Source organism: Oncorhynchus mykiss, chromosome 15 (assembly GCF_013265735.2).
Source record: "Oncorhynchus mykiss isolate Arlee chromosome 15, USDA_OmykA_1.1, whole genome shotgun sequence".
In the NCBI taxonomy this organism is placed as follows: Eukaryota; Metazoa; Chordata; class Actinopteri; order Salmoniformes; family Salmonidae; genus Oncorhynchus; species Oncorhynchus mykiss.
The window spans coordinates 37,885,021-37,899,162 of record NC_048579.1 but is presented as its reverse complement, the minus strand read 5'-3'; the positions used below and the strand labels follow the sequence as shown (position 1 = coordinate 37,899,162).

Here is a 14,142-nt window from a genome sequence, read left to right as displayed (position 1 = left end):
TTTTTTACTGCTGCTCTTTAATTACTTGTTACTTTTATCTCTTATTCTTATCCATATTTTTTTCAACTGCACTGTCGGTTAGGGGCTCGTAAGAAAGCATTTCACTGTAAGGTCTACACATGTTGTATTCGGCGCATGTGACTAATAACATTTGATTTGATTTGAATAGACATTGAATTGACCTCTGTGCCCAGTTGGGAGAGGAAGAAAGAGTAGAGAAAAATAAAGAGAGAGGAAGAGAAAGAAAGAAAGAAGGTGATACTTTTGAGTGTCTTGTTTTATGGTTTGTTTGTTTGCCTGTTCCTTTGTGCTTTGTGATGGTTTGTGATGGAGAAGCTCTGCGAGCCAGCTGTCGCTTTGAGACAGAGCTTTATGGCCCTGAGACGGAGACCACCTTGAATCTGTTGTAATTCATTCAATGGGCTGCTGATACACACTACACGCCGTCTTTCTCTCTCCCTCTCTCTGACTGTCTTATTCTTTGTCCGTCCTTGACTTCACACTTCTTTATGCTTCTGTGTGTGTGTGTGTGTGTGTGTGTGTGTGTGTGTGTGTGTGTGTGTGTGTTGAATCTGTTGCTGCTGCTGTAACATCTGGCCAGAGTGATTGTAAACATCAGTGAAAGGCCTCAATCACCAGCACGGGACTGAATAAACATGCCCCCCCCCAGCCTTGTCATTACGCATCTGTGTGACATATGAGAAGTGCTTAGAGAAAATTACATCCTCAAAGTTGAGGCAAGGGGGGCTGCGTACACACACATACACACAAGCATGCACACACTCACACCAGTTTTATGTTTTATACCAGCAAGTCAAAACATTTACCCATGACTCCCTGGAGAAGAGGCTTTCAGCTGATTAGGGAACTGAGCAGATTTCACACATTCATCACTTTACACTGCATCATGACCAGATGAGTATGATTTAAAAAATATGTGAACCGTGGCAAGAAAAATACCCCAAAATGCATAACAAAGATGTACTGTACTTCAACTCAAGAGACAGAGAACATAAAACAGTGAGTCTCAGACATTCAATTCAGAGTAAATTGTCCCATTGAATGTATCTTAGTTATTTCTGATGAACTATGACCATTAGTGGGTGGAAATGAGCAGCTGTTAATGTTATGTCCATGTTATTCAGTAAACCATCCTTTCCATGGGTGGAGGCCAATTGAGGCAGAAATTGTGGGAGAGCCATCAACCAGCCATCCATGGCAAGCTTGATGGAGGCATAAAGCTTATTATACCAGTGTAACAGCCCATGCAGCTTGAGTGAATGTGGCTAACTGTTTTTCCCCTGTCATTTAGTCATCTGCAGGCATCTCGCTGGGCCCCTAATTCAGGACCACTTCAGCCTGTCTGACACACTTTGGAAATGAGAGTGGCTTATTTAGTTTCTTTCTTTTTTGAAGGGGAAAGGGGGGGAGAGAGAGAGAGAGAGAAAGGAAAGGCAGGAACACCAGTTCAGTTTGACTGTGAGGCAAGTTGATATTTAGTGCTGCTCTGAAAGCTACCGATTTCAAAACAGCGGGTCTGGCCATTCATTCTGCAGTTTTCCTCTTTTTTCCTGTTTGAAAAACTGTAGACCAGAAAAACTTTTCTAAAATATCAGGGCCAGGGATGTGGTCGTCCAGAACTCTGTGGGCCTCCACAGACTAATCCCATGGATGACTGAGTTTTCCCGCCCTGGGAAAAGAGGGAGGTTCAGGGGCAGACAGGTGTGTGTGTGTCTGTGTATGTATCTGCGTGTGTGTGTGTATGTTTCAAGTTCAAGTTCCGATAAGAAATAATAAAATAAATAAATCATAAATGATAAGAATGCGAACATAAAGTAAATGGCTGAGAAAAATATAATAAATATTTTTGCATAATATTGTATAGCAAGGCAAATTTATAGTCCAATATTTGCAAGTTTTGGGGAAGGGGGGATTCGGGGGCATGTGTTTAAATTGTGCAGTATTTAGCAATAATAACAAGAGTCTTGTAGCAGCAGGGTTGTTGTGGTGTAGCATCAATATATATATATATATATATATATATATATATATATATATATATATATATATATATATATATATATATATGTGTGTGTGTGTGTGTGTGTGTGTGTGTGTGTGTGTGTGTGTGTGTGTGTGGATGAGAGTATGTCTGTATGGGTGTGTGGTTGAGTGAATGCATGTGTTCAAGGTGCAGAGAGTCAGCGCAGGTGGTCAGTCCAGTTCAAGTGTTCAGCAGTCTGATGGCCACAGATGATGCAATCGCCATCACACTGTACTATCCCATGTGGAAAAGAGGAATGCCTATGTAAGACTGCTGCTCATTGACTATAGCTCAGCATTGGACACCATAGTACCCTCCAAGCTTATCAATAAGCTTAAAGACCTGGGTCTCAAACCCACCCTGTGAAATTGGTCCTGGATTTCCTGACGGGCCGCCCCCAGGTGGTGAAGGTAGGAAATAACATCTCCACTTTGCTGATCCTCAACACTGGGGCCCCACAAGGGTGCATGCTCAGCCCCCTCCTGAACTCCCTATTCACCCATGACTGCATGGCCATGCACGCCTACATCTCAATCATCAAGTTTGCAGATGACACAACAGTAGTAGGCTTGATTACCAACAATGACGAGACAGCCTACAGGGAGAAGGTGAGGGCACTCGGAGTGTGGTGTCAGGAAAACAAGGCCATCAGACTGTTAAACAGCCATCAATCAGTAAGAAAGAGAGGCTACTCACTACATACAGACTTGAACAGCTCATGGCTGGGGTGTTTGGGGCGTGTGCTGCGGGCCTTCCTCGGGCACCATTTTGACTAGATTTTCTGGATGGATGGGAGCACAGTCTCATTGCTGTTATTTATCAGGTCGACAACCGCGGTTTCGTGCAAAGCCACGCAGTCATGGGTGGATAGGGAGTAGAGGAGAGAGCTGATGACACACCTTTCGTCTTTTGAATACTGATGGAAATGGCATCTTCCATGAATCTATTGGAGTGGTAGGCAAATTGGAGTGGGTCTAGTGCATCTGGCCTTGATGTTGGCCATGACCAGCCTCTCGAAGCACATCATGATAACCGTTGAGAGTGCGACGGGGCAATAGTCATTTGGGCATGTCCACTTGTTTTTCTTGGGCACTGTACAGCCTGGGACAGGGACAAGTTTAAGATGTCTGATAAGACTCCTGTGTGTGTTTGTGTGTGTGTGTGTGGTAAAGTAGAGAGGTCTAAACAAGTGGCCATTCCATGGAAAGAAGACTCCCACAGCCCTTCAGTGCACTGGGCTACAGTCTGCTGCAGAGTTCATAGTGGGTGTACAAGTCAAAGAAAGACTGTAGCTCTGTTTGACAGCAGCTTTCCATTTGGTCGTCTCTGTCTGACGCTGTTGTCGCACATGGTGTTTGACAAGTGCAGAATTGGGCCAAAAGAAAATTCTTTCAGACAATTTTAAAATCCTTTCACACTGTAAAACTTTATTCCCAATGCCTAGGTGAGGAGAGGACAGCGCTAGTCGCTCGCTAGGACTGCAGGGCTAGGACTGCATGATCAATATCTAGTCAAAGTGAGTAGGAAAGATAAAGTGCTAGCCTCGTGGGTAACAAGAGAGCATGTCTGTCTCGCCTATGTTCTCTCTGTGTACCATAATTACATGTTATCACCACCAACCTCCATCCCGGCTCCCCCCTTTTCTAGTTTCATTCAGCCACAGAGAAAAAAGGGACAGGCAAGGGCAAACTGGCGGCCATTGTGTGCCTTTGTGTGGGTGTCTTTAAAAAGATAATGGGCATAGAGAAAAGAGATCAGAACAGAATAAGGAAAAGGTCCAGTCTCTCCCCTCAAGAGATATTCGGCCAATAGATACATTTTTTTATCTTTTATTATCTCCGTCTCAAAAGGGCTTTGGTCCACAGAAGCCCCTCAGGCCCTCGTCGCTAGCGCTCTCTCTACCCACAATGCTTTGTGCTGTGTGCATGGTATTTATGCGCTTACAATCTGACTATTTACTGTGGTGTGACCAGTTTCAAGAGGCAAATAATGTGTCATTGCTAACCACACGCTAACTCACAACCCTGTTTGTCTCATTCTAGTTTTACTACTGCTGTTGTTTTTGTTAGGTTTGTGAATCGCATCGCCACCGAAAGCCGAGCCGTTAGAGGTATTTTCACCAGACAAGAGGGAGAGTATTGAAATGGCAAAGTTGCAAAGGACCTGTAAACACGCCAGAACTTCTCCCCGAGAAACAACTACATTTCTCAGAGTGAAGTTCAGTAGAGAGCATCCTATCACCACCCACTCCTCTCACGCCATGGCCCACTGCCACACACACACACACACACACACACACACACACACACACACACACACACACAGACACACGCACGCGCACGCACATTTATTTCAGTTTACATTTGAGTTTATGTGACAAAACAAGCAGTCATTGTGTAGAGAATCATTGTACCATTTAAACTGCTGTGAAATATATTTTCCATAACCAAAAATGTTGCATTTCAGCTGTTTGAAGCCAGTTTACAAAACTGAAAGTAAGAGATGCAAAAAACGAATTTAAGAACGGGCAGCGTAGAAATAGCGCACATAGAATAGATCTACAGCTTGTTAGACTTTTGATCGGGTCGCCCAAAAAGTAAAATTTTGCAGCTTCAAACTATAGAGTTTATGACGGGATTGAGACAAGCTGCAGCCTTAAAAACACAGGTGTATGCCCCCAATTGGCACCCTACTCCCTATACAGTGCACTACTTTTGACCAGGACCCATAGGGCTCTGGTCAAAAGTAGTGCACTGCGTAGGGAATAGGGTGCCATTTGGGACACAGGCCTGTCTTTTAAAACAGGCTCTAAGTGCTCTCTTTGACATTTACAAGCCTCCATAATGGCTTCTAGATGGCATCTTTCAAACTTCTGTATGTTGCGCCATATCTCCCATGGGTGAGGGGGTAAACAAATATACCTCGTAGAGTTATGAGAGTTTATTTAACAGGACAAAGTCACAGCGTGTTAAATATATATTTTACATAATCTAAACTCGAAATCTCAAAGTGCTAAGGATTTATGCTTTGTATCCAAATCTTAAATAAATATGGTTTTAACAGCCGACTTGGGGCCTCTTTCAACATACCTTTCCCCTGATTTCTTTTTCCTTGAGCTAGGTTTTTCTATTTAACATTTCAAAACGTTTCTTTAGATGGTGAAAGCAGACTGCTGCTTCAAGACTGTGTTGTTAATCTCCCTCTCTCTCTCTCTCTCACACACACACACACACACACACACATCATTCCTCTCCCTCCTTTCCCCCTCCGTGGTCAGTGTTGTTAGGGACTGGGGACTTAATGACATGAGGTGTTGTTCTAAGACTGCTGAGCAAATACCTATAGTTTATACTCCATGTATCACTCTATTTGATAGTTAGCCGAGTTTGTCTAGTAACTAGCTACCTCCTGGATGGACGTTTCCTCCCCTGTAGCTAGGCTGATAGAAGGGTTAATGGGCAGTGGAGAATTACCGGTAACTCTCTGGACACATAATCAAATATTAACCTGAAGCCACAGCTGGGGGTGTGTGTCATTCATTTACACACACACACACACACACACACACACACACACACACACACACACACACGCACACGCACACGCACACGCACACGCACACGCACACACACACACACAGTCAATCTGACACACTGACAAGACATTTAGCATGCTGATGACATCATTTCCCCCCTGTACTGTCAGTGAGCTATGAGAGAGAGCATGAATGAGGGGCCCGTGCCCCCCTGTGGCCTTTAGAGAATTTGGGTCTTAAGTTTCCATGGGGGCAGGCTGTGTGTCTGTTTGTGTGTGTGAGCTTGGGCGACAGACAGTGAGTGCTGTGCCAGATGTGACCTTTGCCCATCAGAGCGCTCATCAGATGAAAGCCCAATGGCCCTGCATCTGTCTCCCACTTCTCTCCCCTCCATCCTCTCCTCAAACCCCCCCCTCCCCCTCCTTCTTCACCTCGTTCCCCCCTCCTGGGTGTTGACACAGGTGTCGTCGTAACAAGTGTCGCATAGCCGCGGCATGATGAACGGCTCTAGTGGGTGAAATGCCGATGATGGAGCTTTTCACTTATAGGTAAGGCAGGGCAGTGGCACGCTCCCTGAATCTCTCTCCTCCCTCTCTCTCTCTCTCTCTGCCCCCAGCGCCATGCTTGATGTGACTCTAAGAGTAACAAATTGCAGAGCTGTTAACCAGAAGCATATTACTTTTTTTCAGAGAGAAAGAGACCCAGTTGTGACAGACTATAAGTGAGACAAGATTAGAGGATAAATATAGAGGTTTCTGGTCAGAGAGGTTGGCCTGTTTTTATTCTGAAATCCGGAGAGGCGGACATTAGGGACTATTTGGGCTAAAGGGGTGGTAGTGACCTTAGTGGACTCCAGCAATAGACAACACCAGCAGTAGCACAGGTACAGTGTGTTCTCTTCCTGTATCCGACTATCTACTGCTGAGTTCAGTGTATCCATAAAAATAAGCTGTCCTTATCCACTTTCTCAGCTCTCTTTTATTCCTCTCCTCACCCCCCTCTGTCTCTGTTTTCATCCCTCCCTCCCTCCCTCCCTACCTCCCTCCCTCCCTCCTACTGTTCGGTCAGTGGAGCAAGGCAGGCAATTTTGCTGCCCATAAAATAAATAGCCCGGTCTAATCAAGATCCCTGGATTGAAAAAGTTGTGTGTGTGTGTGTGTGTGTGTGTGAGAGTTGTGAAAGGCGATGGACGACCACAAACAATCTGTTTTCTCCCAATTAGACATTCTTTTGCGCTACTGATGGCACCGCTGATGAGAACCAGGGCTGCTCTCCAGTTTCATTACAGAGAGAGATAGTGTGTACCCTGTTTCCCATCTGACCTTGAACCCTCATTTACCTCTAAAAGAACCCAGCTCCATTCCCTGAAGCTGCCCTCGAACCCGAGTCTGTAGTACTGTACACACAGCATTCTTCCATCCAGACTCATTAAGATGCACTGCATTCCTTGCATTACTTCTCCAGCAATACCTCAACATCTGTGTACCATCATTAAGTTCACATGTATTAGCCAACACAAATCTGCTTATTCTGTCCGCTTAATACCCACCCTGGTGTTGATAAGCTTACCTAATCAACAAGCTAGCTGCTCTCTAAACCAAAGGAGGGGGGCTTAGGATATGTTTCAAATGGCACCCTATTCCCTATTCCCTTTTAACCAGAGCACTATGGGTCCTGGTCAAAAGTACTGCACTAAATAGGCAATAGGGTGCCATTTGGGACACAGGCTTAATTGATCTCAAAGCCACCACTTTGGCGGCGGCCGGCTCTGCTGTAGTCAAAACACAGCACTGGTTTCAAAGCTAAACAAGTTTCTGTTGCCTGCTTCAGAAGAAACAGCCCGGCCCCACGACACACCCATGGTGTGGTGCCAGCTCTACAGGGGATGGTCCTGATCAAAACATCCCACAGAGGGTGCACCATACTCGGCTGTGTCTCCAGCTGGCTCCCCCTTGGTGCATCCCCTCTTACTAACAACACTTCTGGGGAACCATATTTGCTCATATCTCAACACCCTGCATTCAGCACTTCTTTCCCCCATCCCTCATAGCCCAGGTGCCCAAACACAACTAATTTATAATCAGTCCTTTTAATGGATGAGACTGGGAAATACCTCGTCAGGAGATGAATGTGGGGTGCACAATTTAACCGCATCACCAAGAAGGAATGCTGCACTTCACTGAGGTGTGGGGAGCTGTGTGTGTCACGCAAATACATCAGATTAAAGGGACATCCTCTCAGACACACACAGACACACATACACCCTCGGCGTTACTCTGGACCCTGATCTCTCTTTTGAAGAAGATATCCCTCTAGTGGTGTGGGGGCTGTGCTTTGGCAAAATTGGTGGGGTTATATCCTTCCTGTTTGGCCCTGTCCGGGGGTGTCCTCGGATGGGGCCACAGTGTCTCCTGACCCCTCCTGTCTCAGCCTCCAGTATTTATGCTGCAGTAGTTTATGTGTTGGGGGGTTAGGGTCAGTTTGTTATATCTGGAGTACTTCTCCTGTCCTATTCGGTGTCCTGTGTGAATTTAAGTGTGCTCTCTCTAATTCTCTCTTTCTTTCTCTCTTTCTTTCTCTCTCTCGGAGGACCTGAGCCCTAGGACCATGCCTCAAGACTACCTGACATGATGACTCCTTGCTGTCCCCAGTCCACCTGGCCGTGCTGCTGCTCCAGTTTCAACTGTTCTGCCTTATTATTATTGGACCATGCTGGTCATTTATGAACATTTGAACATCTTGGCCATGTTCTGTTATAATCTCCAACCGGCACAGCCAGAAGAGGACTGGCCAGCCCACATAGCCTGGTTCCTCTCTAGGTTTCTTCCTAGGTTTTGGCCTTTCTAGGGAGTTTTTCCTAGCCACCGTGATTCTACACCTGCATTGCTTGCTGTTTGGGGTTTTAGGCTGGGTTTCTGTACAGCACTTTGAGATATCAGCTGATGTACGAAGGGCTTATAAATACGTTTGATTTGATTTGATTTGACCATACCCCTACAAACACACACACACACACACACACACACACACACACACACACACACACACACACACACACACACACACACACACACACACACTTCTGAGATTAAAAAGAGGGCATCCGTCTTCTCTGTGGGTCACTCTGGGTCATCCCATAGACTAGCTGAGGGTTAATTAATCGGAGTGAAGTGTGCTGTCTGTTGCACCTGTGCCTACACTTTGTGTCCTACTCCCTTCCCCTCTCCCAATCACTCAATGGAAATCTACCCCCGTCCCATGGCAGCCATAAACTCAAAACACAGTCAGGAAGTCAAGCCAACAACAGGAAGCTTTCCCTTTTATTGTATTGTCTTCAGATAAGAAATGAGAATGTCCCCTGAGTGTACTTGTGAAAATAAGGCTGCTTGGTGAGTTCCCGTTTCAGCAGGGACACGTCTGTGGTCTTTTTTGTGATATTTTATTGTTGAGGATACTTCTCAGGGTTGGACAACATTATCGGTTCATCTGATCATCTGCATAAGCAGCAGTATGCTACCGCAACGGAATATATGTATGAATTGAGCTTATCAGGAGCAGGAAGAGGAGAAAGCACTTCCTTCATTCATGATCTTTAAACTGTTGGGGACTCACTTTCTCCACTTAACCATGATGATGTAGCATCACATAAACAGAGAAAGGGGACATTATTATGTCTGGATGAACAGATATCATCATAACTACAGTAAGTCTTAGAAGTACCATAAATACATTGTTGCTGCTTCACGAGCTGTGTGTGAACTTGTGTGTGTGTGTGATGATATTTTGTGATTGTTTGCCCTTTCACTATTTCTCATCTCACCTGTTTTGAAGACCTCGTAGCGGATGGAGAAGCCTGCTCCATGGGTCTCGTAGTCGGACACAAACTTGATGTAGAGCTGGTACCCAGAAGACACCACGGGTGACGGGGCGATCTTCCCACAGTACTTCCCCACCAGCTGCCCACTCTCGTCCACGCCGTCACGTACCTCCACATAGTCATACCTGGACAGAGAGGGGGAGAGGGGGAGTGAGTACCTGTCAGGGATCTGTTGTTGTATTAGGTATTTTATGCACACACACACACAAGTTCATGTTTGATAGTTGATCCTCCATAATGCAGAAAAAAACATGCTCTAGCAGTAATGAGGTGTACAGGATAAATCTCTCTCTCTGACAACACAATCAATCATATATACTCAGTCTCATTTATTTTCAAAGGAAAGTATTAGTGTATACAGTTTAGGAGTCATAAATATCAGAAAGTGCAGGTGTGATTCATGTCAAAATATGATTGTTACAGTGCCTTTTTAGTTTTTTAGATATGTCCATTATTACATGGCCACTATTTGTTTTGACGTCTGAATCAAGAGCGGAAACAGAGAAACACATGTTACTGCAGCGCACACACACACACACACACACACACACACACACACACACATACACACACACACACACACACACAATAAGTTGGAAACAACAATCAAGTTTATGTTTTGATAGGTGATCCTCCATAATGCAGAAAAAAACATGCTCTAGTGGTAATGAGGTCTACAGGATAAATCCAAGACCAGGTGGGCAGATTGGTTAACCTTCTCATATTTCCTCCACGTGGCACGGCTCCATGTTGTTAGCTAGAAAATGCAGACACTGCAGAGATTCTATAACAATGACTCCCAGCTGTACGGAGTCTAGGTTTACATAAAACTGGTCTAGTGGAGCTGTGAGTGTGTGTTGGAGCTATGTCGAAACTGTCAGTGCAGCTCAATAGCTGTCTTCTCCCTGTAAAAGAGCCGATGCCTAAAGAGAGAAGTGTGTGGGGTTTATATGTGTTTCTGTTCTTGTCTGTTGTTCTGTGTGTGTCTGTGTGTATTTGAGTATATTCAATGTCAGTGATCGTATTATACTCCTTGGAGGCAGGTACAGGGAGACCACCAGACGCACGTGTTAACGCAATCAGGCGGCAGCTATGGGATTGCAGCTCATGCACACGCACACACACACACGCACGCTCCACATCCTACTCAAATAGAATTTCAGATCCAGGGCTATTGGCATGAAGAGCTGGCTAATTGAGTCAGCACGAAGCTTTAAGACCAAGGGAGGAAATCGCCTTCAGAATGTGCACGGGTAACAACGGGAGCCAATGCACTCACACATCGTGTGTGTAACATAAGATGGAGCGAAGAGGGTAATCTGAATCTGATCAGTTGGCCAACCAGGATGGCCTGAACGTACACAGCCCATGGGTATCTGGGCTGAAAAGCAATGTGTTCCTGTGTGTGTGTTTGCGTATGTGTTTGTGTTTACGTGTGCCTGTGTATCTGTATGTAAGTATGCGGTGTATACCTTTGCATATACGTGTGTGTGTCTGCAGTGCAGGAGAAATTAATCATCCATGCTTTGTTAGGGGTTCAAGCAGCGAAACTGGTAAAAAAAGGGCCACAGTCGGACATTCAGAGAGAGGGCATATTATTGTGGCCCTGGTGGCACAAAATCATTAAAGGCCTGACTGCACAGAGAAGCTTGGGAATATGGTCCAACGGGGGACCGTTTGTGGGTGTTTACAGGGGGGAAGGGGTATATCTGATCTCCATCACCTAGGACTTGACAATGGTTAACCAAATCTCTCCATTTCTGCACAATTTCGCATGCATTCTCATACAGCTGCAGCTGTATATGCATTCGGAAATCAAGGCCTTTCTTGAGTCGGGCTCTGGGATGGCGCAACAGTTAAGCATTTGAATGTATAGTTGTTTGTGGGGGGAAGGGGTTGAGTGTGTATGAGAGTGTGTGTGTGTTTGTGTGTGTGTGTGTGTGTGTGTGTGTGTGTGTGTGTGTGTGTGTGTGTGTGTGTGTGTGTGTGTGTGTGTGTGTGTCACAGTCTCACAACTGTTGTGAGGGAGTAAAGATGCGACAAAAAAATGAGACAAAAAAAATCCAGAAAATCACATTGCAGGATTTTTTATGAATTTATTTGCAAATTATGGTGGAAAATAAGTATTTGGTCACCTACAAACAAGCAAGATTTCTGGCTCTCACAGACCTGTAACTTCTTCTTTAAGAGGCTCCTCTGTCCTCCACTCGTTACCTGTATTAATGGCACCTGTTTGAACTTGTTATCAGTATAAAAGATACCTGTCCACAACCTCAAACAGTCACACTCCAAACTCCACTATGGCCAAGACCAAAGAGCTGTCAAAGGACACCAGAAACTAAATTGTAGACTTGCAACAGGCTGGGAAGACTGAATCTGCAATGGGTAAGCAGCTTGGTTTGAAGAAATCAACTGTGGGAGCAATTATTAGGAAATGGAAGACATAAAAGACCACTGATAATCTCCCTCGATCTGGTGCTCCACGCAAGATCTCACCCTGTGGGGTCAAAATAATCACAAAAAAGGTGAGCAAAAATCTCAGAACCACACGGGGGGACCTAGTGAATGACCTGCAGAGAGCTGGGACCAAAGTAACAAAGCCTATGCCGTAACACACTACGCCGCCAGGGACTCAAATTCTGCAGTGCCAGACGTGTCCCCCTGCTTAAGCCAGTACATGTCCAGGCCCGTCTGAAGTTTGCTAGAGAGCATTTGGATAATCCAGAAGAAGATTGGGAGAATGTCATATGGTCAGATGAAACCAAAATATAACTTTTTGGTAAAAACTCAACTCGTCGTGTTTGGAGGACAAAGAATGCTGAGTTGCATCCAAAGAACCATCCATACCTACTGTGAAGCATGGGGGTGGAAACATCATGCTTTGGGGCTGTTTTTTGCAAAGGGACCAGAGGTCTCTCGATGTGCAAAACTGATAGAGACATACCCCAAGCAACTTACCCCAGCTGTAATCGCAGCAAAAGGTGGCGCTACAAAGTATTAACTTAAGGGGGCTGAATAATTTTGCACGCCCAATTTTTCAGTTTTTGATTTGTTAAAAAAGTTTGAAATATCCAATAAATGTCGTTCCACTTCATGATTGTGTCCCACTTGTTGTTGATTCTTCACAAAAAAATACAGTTTTATATCTTTATGTTTGAAGCCTGAAATGTGGCAAAAGGTCGCAAAGTTCAAGGGGGGCGAATACTTTCGCAAGGCACTGTACATGGCTAAAAGAGAAGGAATAGAATATCTATTGCTTACAGGAAACTCATTCAACAATTTTAGATGAAGTTTTGTGGAAAAAGGATTAGGGGTCAAAGTATATTTCTCCCATGTGCAAAGAAATTCAAAAGGGGTGATGATATTAATTAACAGTAATTTTGACACAAATGTGCAAATTGTCCAAACAGATCCTCAAGGTAGATGGATGATTTAAATATGTTATTGGACCATAAACAGATAATACTTATTAACCTAAGCGGTCCAAATAATGATGATCCACGCTTCTTTGAAAATATATAGAATCATTTATCAAACCGACAAGCAACACAATACTATTATTACAGTGGAAGATTATAATACAGTTTTAAATACCTCAATGGGCCATAAAGGAAATCACAATACAAACTATCACCCTAATGCACTTAAGGAAATAATGAATGTCATGGATACATTGGAATTTGTGGATATATGAAGGCTTAAATACCCTGACCTAGTGAGATATACAGTTGAAGTCGGAGGTTTACATAAACCTTAGCCAAATACATTTAAACTCAGTTTTTCAGAACTCCTGACATTTAATCCTTGTAAAAATGCACTGTTTTAGGTCAGTTAGGATCACCACTTCATTTTAAGAACGTCACGCCCTGACCATAGAGAGCTGTTCATTCTCTATGTTGGTTAGGTCGGTGTGTGATTAAGGGTGAGTTATCTAGGGGAATTGTATATCTATATTGGCCTGGTATGGTTCCCAATCGGAGGCAGCTGTTTATTGTTGTCTCTGATTGGGGATCATATTTAGGTAGCCATTTCCCCATTGTGCTTTGTGGGATCTTGTCTATGTATAGTTGCCTGTGAGCATTATTATAGCGTCACGGTTCGTTTGTTTCCGTTGTTGTTCTTTGACGTTTTCTATTCCAAAATAAAGGATGGAAACATACCACGCTGCATCTTGGTCTACTCCTTATGACGAGTGTGACAAGAATGTGAAATGTCAGAATAATAGTAGAGAGAATGATTTAAGTCAGCGTTTATTTCTTTTAACCACAATCCCAGTGGGTCAGAAGTTTACATACACTCAATTAGTATTTGGTAGCATTCCTTTTAAATTGTTTAACTTGGGTCAAACGTTTCAGGTAGCCTCCCACAAGCTTCCCACAATAAGTTGGGTGAATTTTGGCCCATTCCTCCTGACAGAGCCGGTGTAACTGAGTCAGGTTTGTAGGCCTCCTTGCTCGCACACGCTTTTTCAGTTCTGCACACACATTTTCTATAGGATTGAGGTCAGGGATTTGTGATGGCCACTCCAATACCTTGACTTTATTGTCCTTAAGCCATTTGCAACAACTTTGGAAGTATGCTTGGGGGCATTATCCACTTGGAAGATGCATTTGCGACCAAGCTTTAACTTCCTGACTGATGTCTTGAGATGTTGCTTCAATATATCCACATAATTTTCCTCCCTCA

At 44.3% G+C, this 14,142-nt stretch overlaps 1 protein-coding gene across 7 annotated transcripts in view; it reads right to left on the bottom strand.

The window, feature by feature from the left end:
- The window catches only part of nrp1a (neuropilin 1a), a 113,328-nt gene that overhangs the window by 61,431 nt on the left and 37,755 nt on the right, over positions 1-14,142 (bottom strand). For all 7 annotated transcript variants that reach the window (XR_005036088.1, XM_036944329.1, XM_036944326.1 and 4 more), the window contains one exon: positions 9,400-9,581. Coding sequence is in view for 6 of the 7 variants with exons in the window: in XM_036944329.1 (XP_036800224.1) it covers positions 9,400-9,581 (182 nt within the window). In the remaining variant the exon portion in view is untranslated. The remainder of the gene's footprint in view (positions 1-9,399; positions 9,582-14,142) is intronic.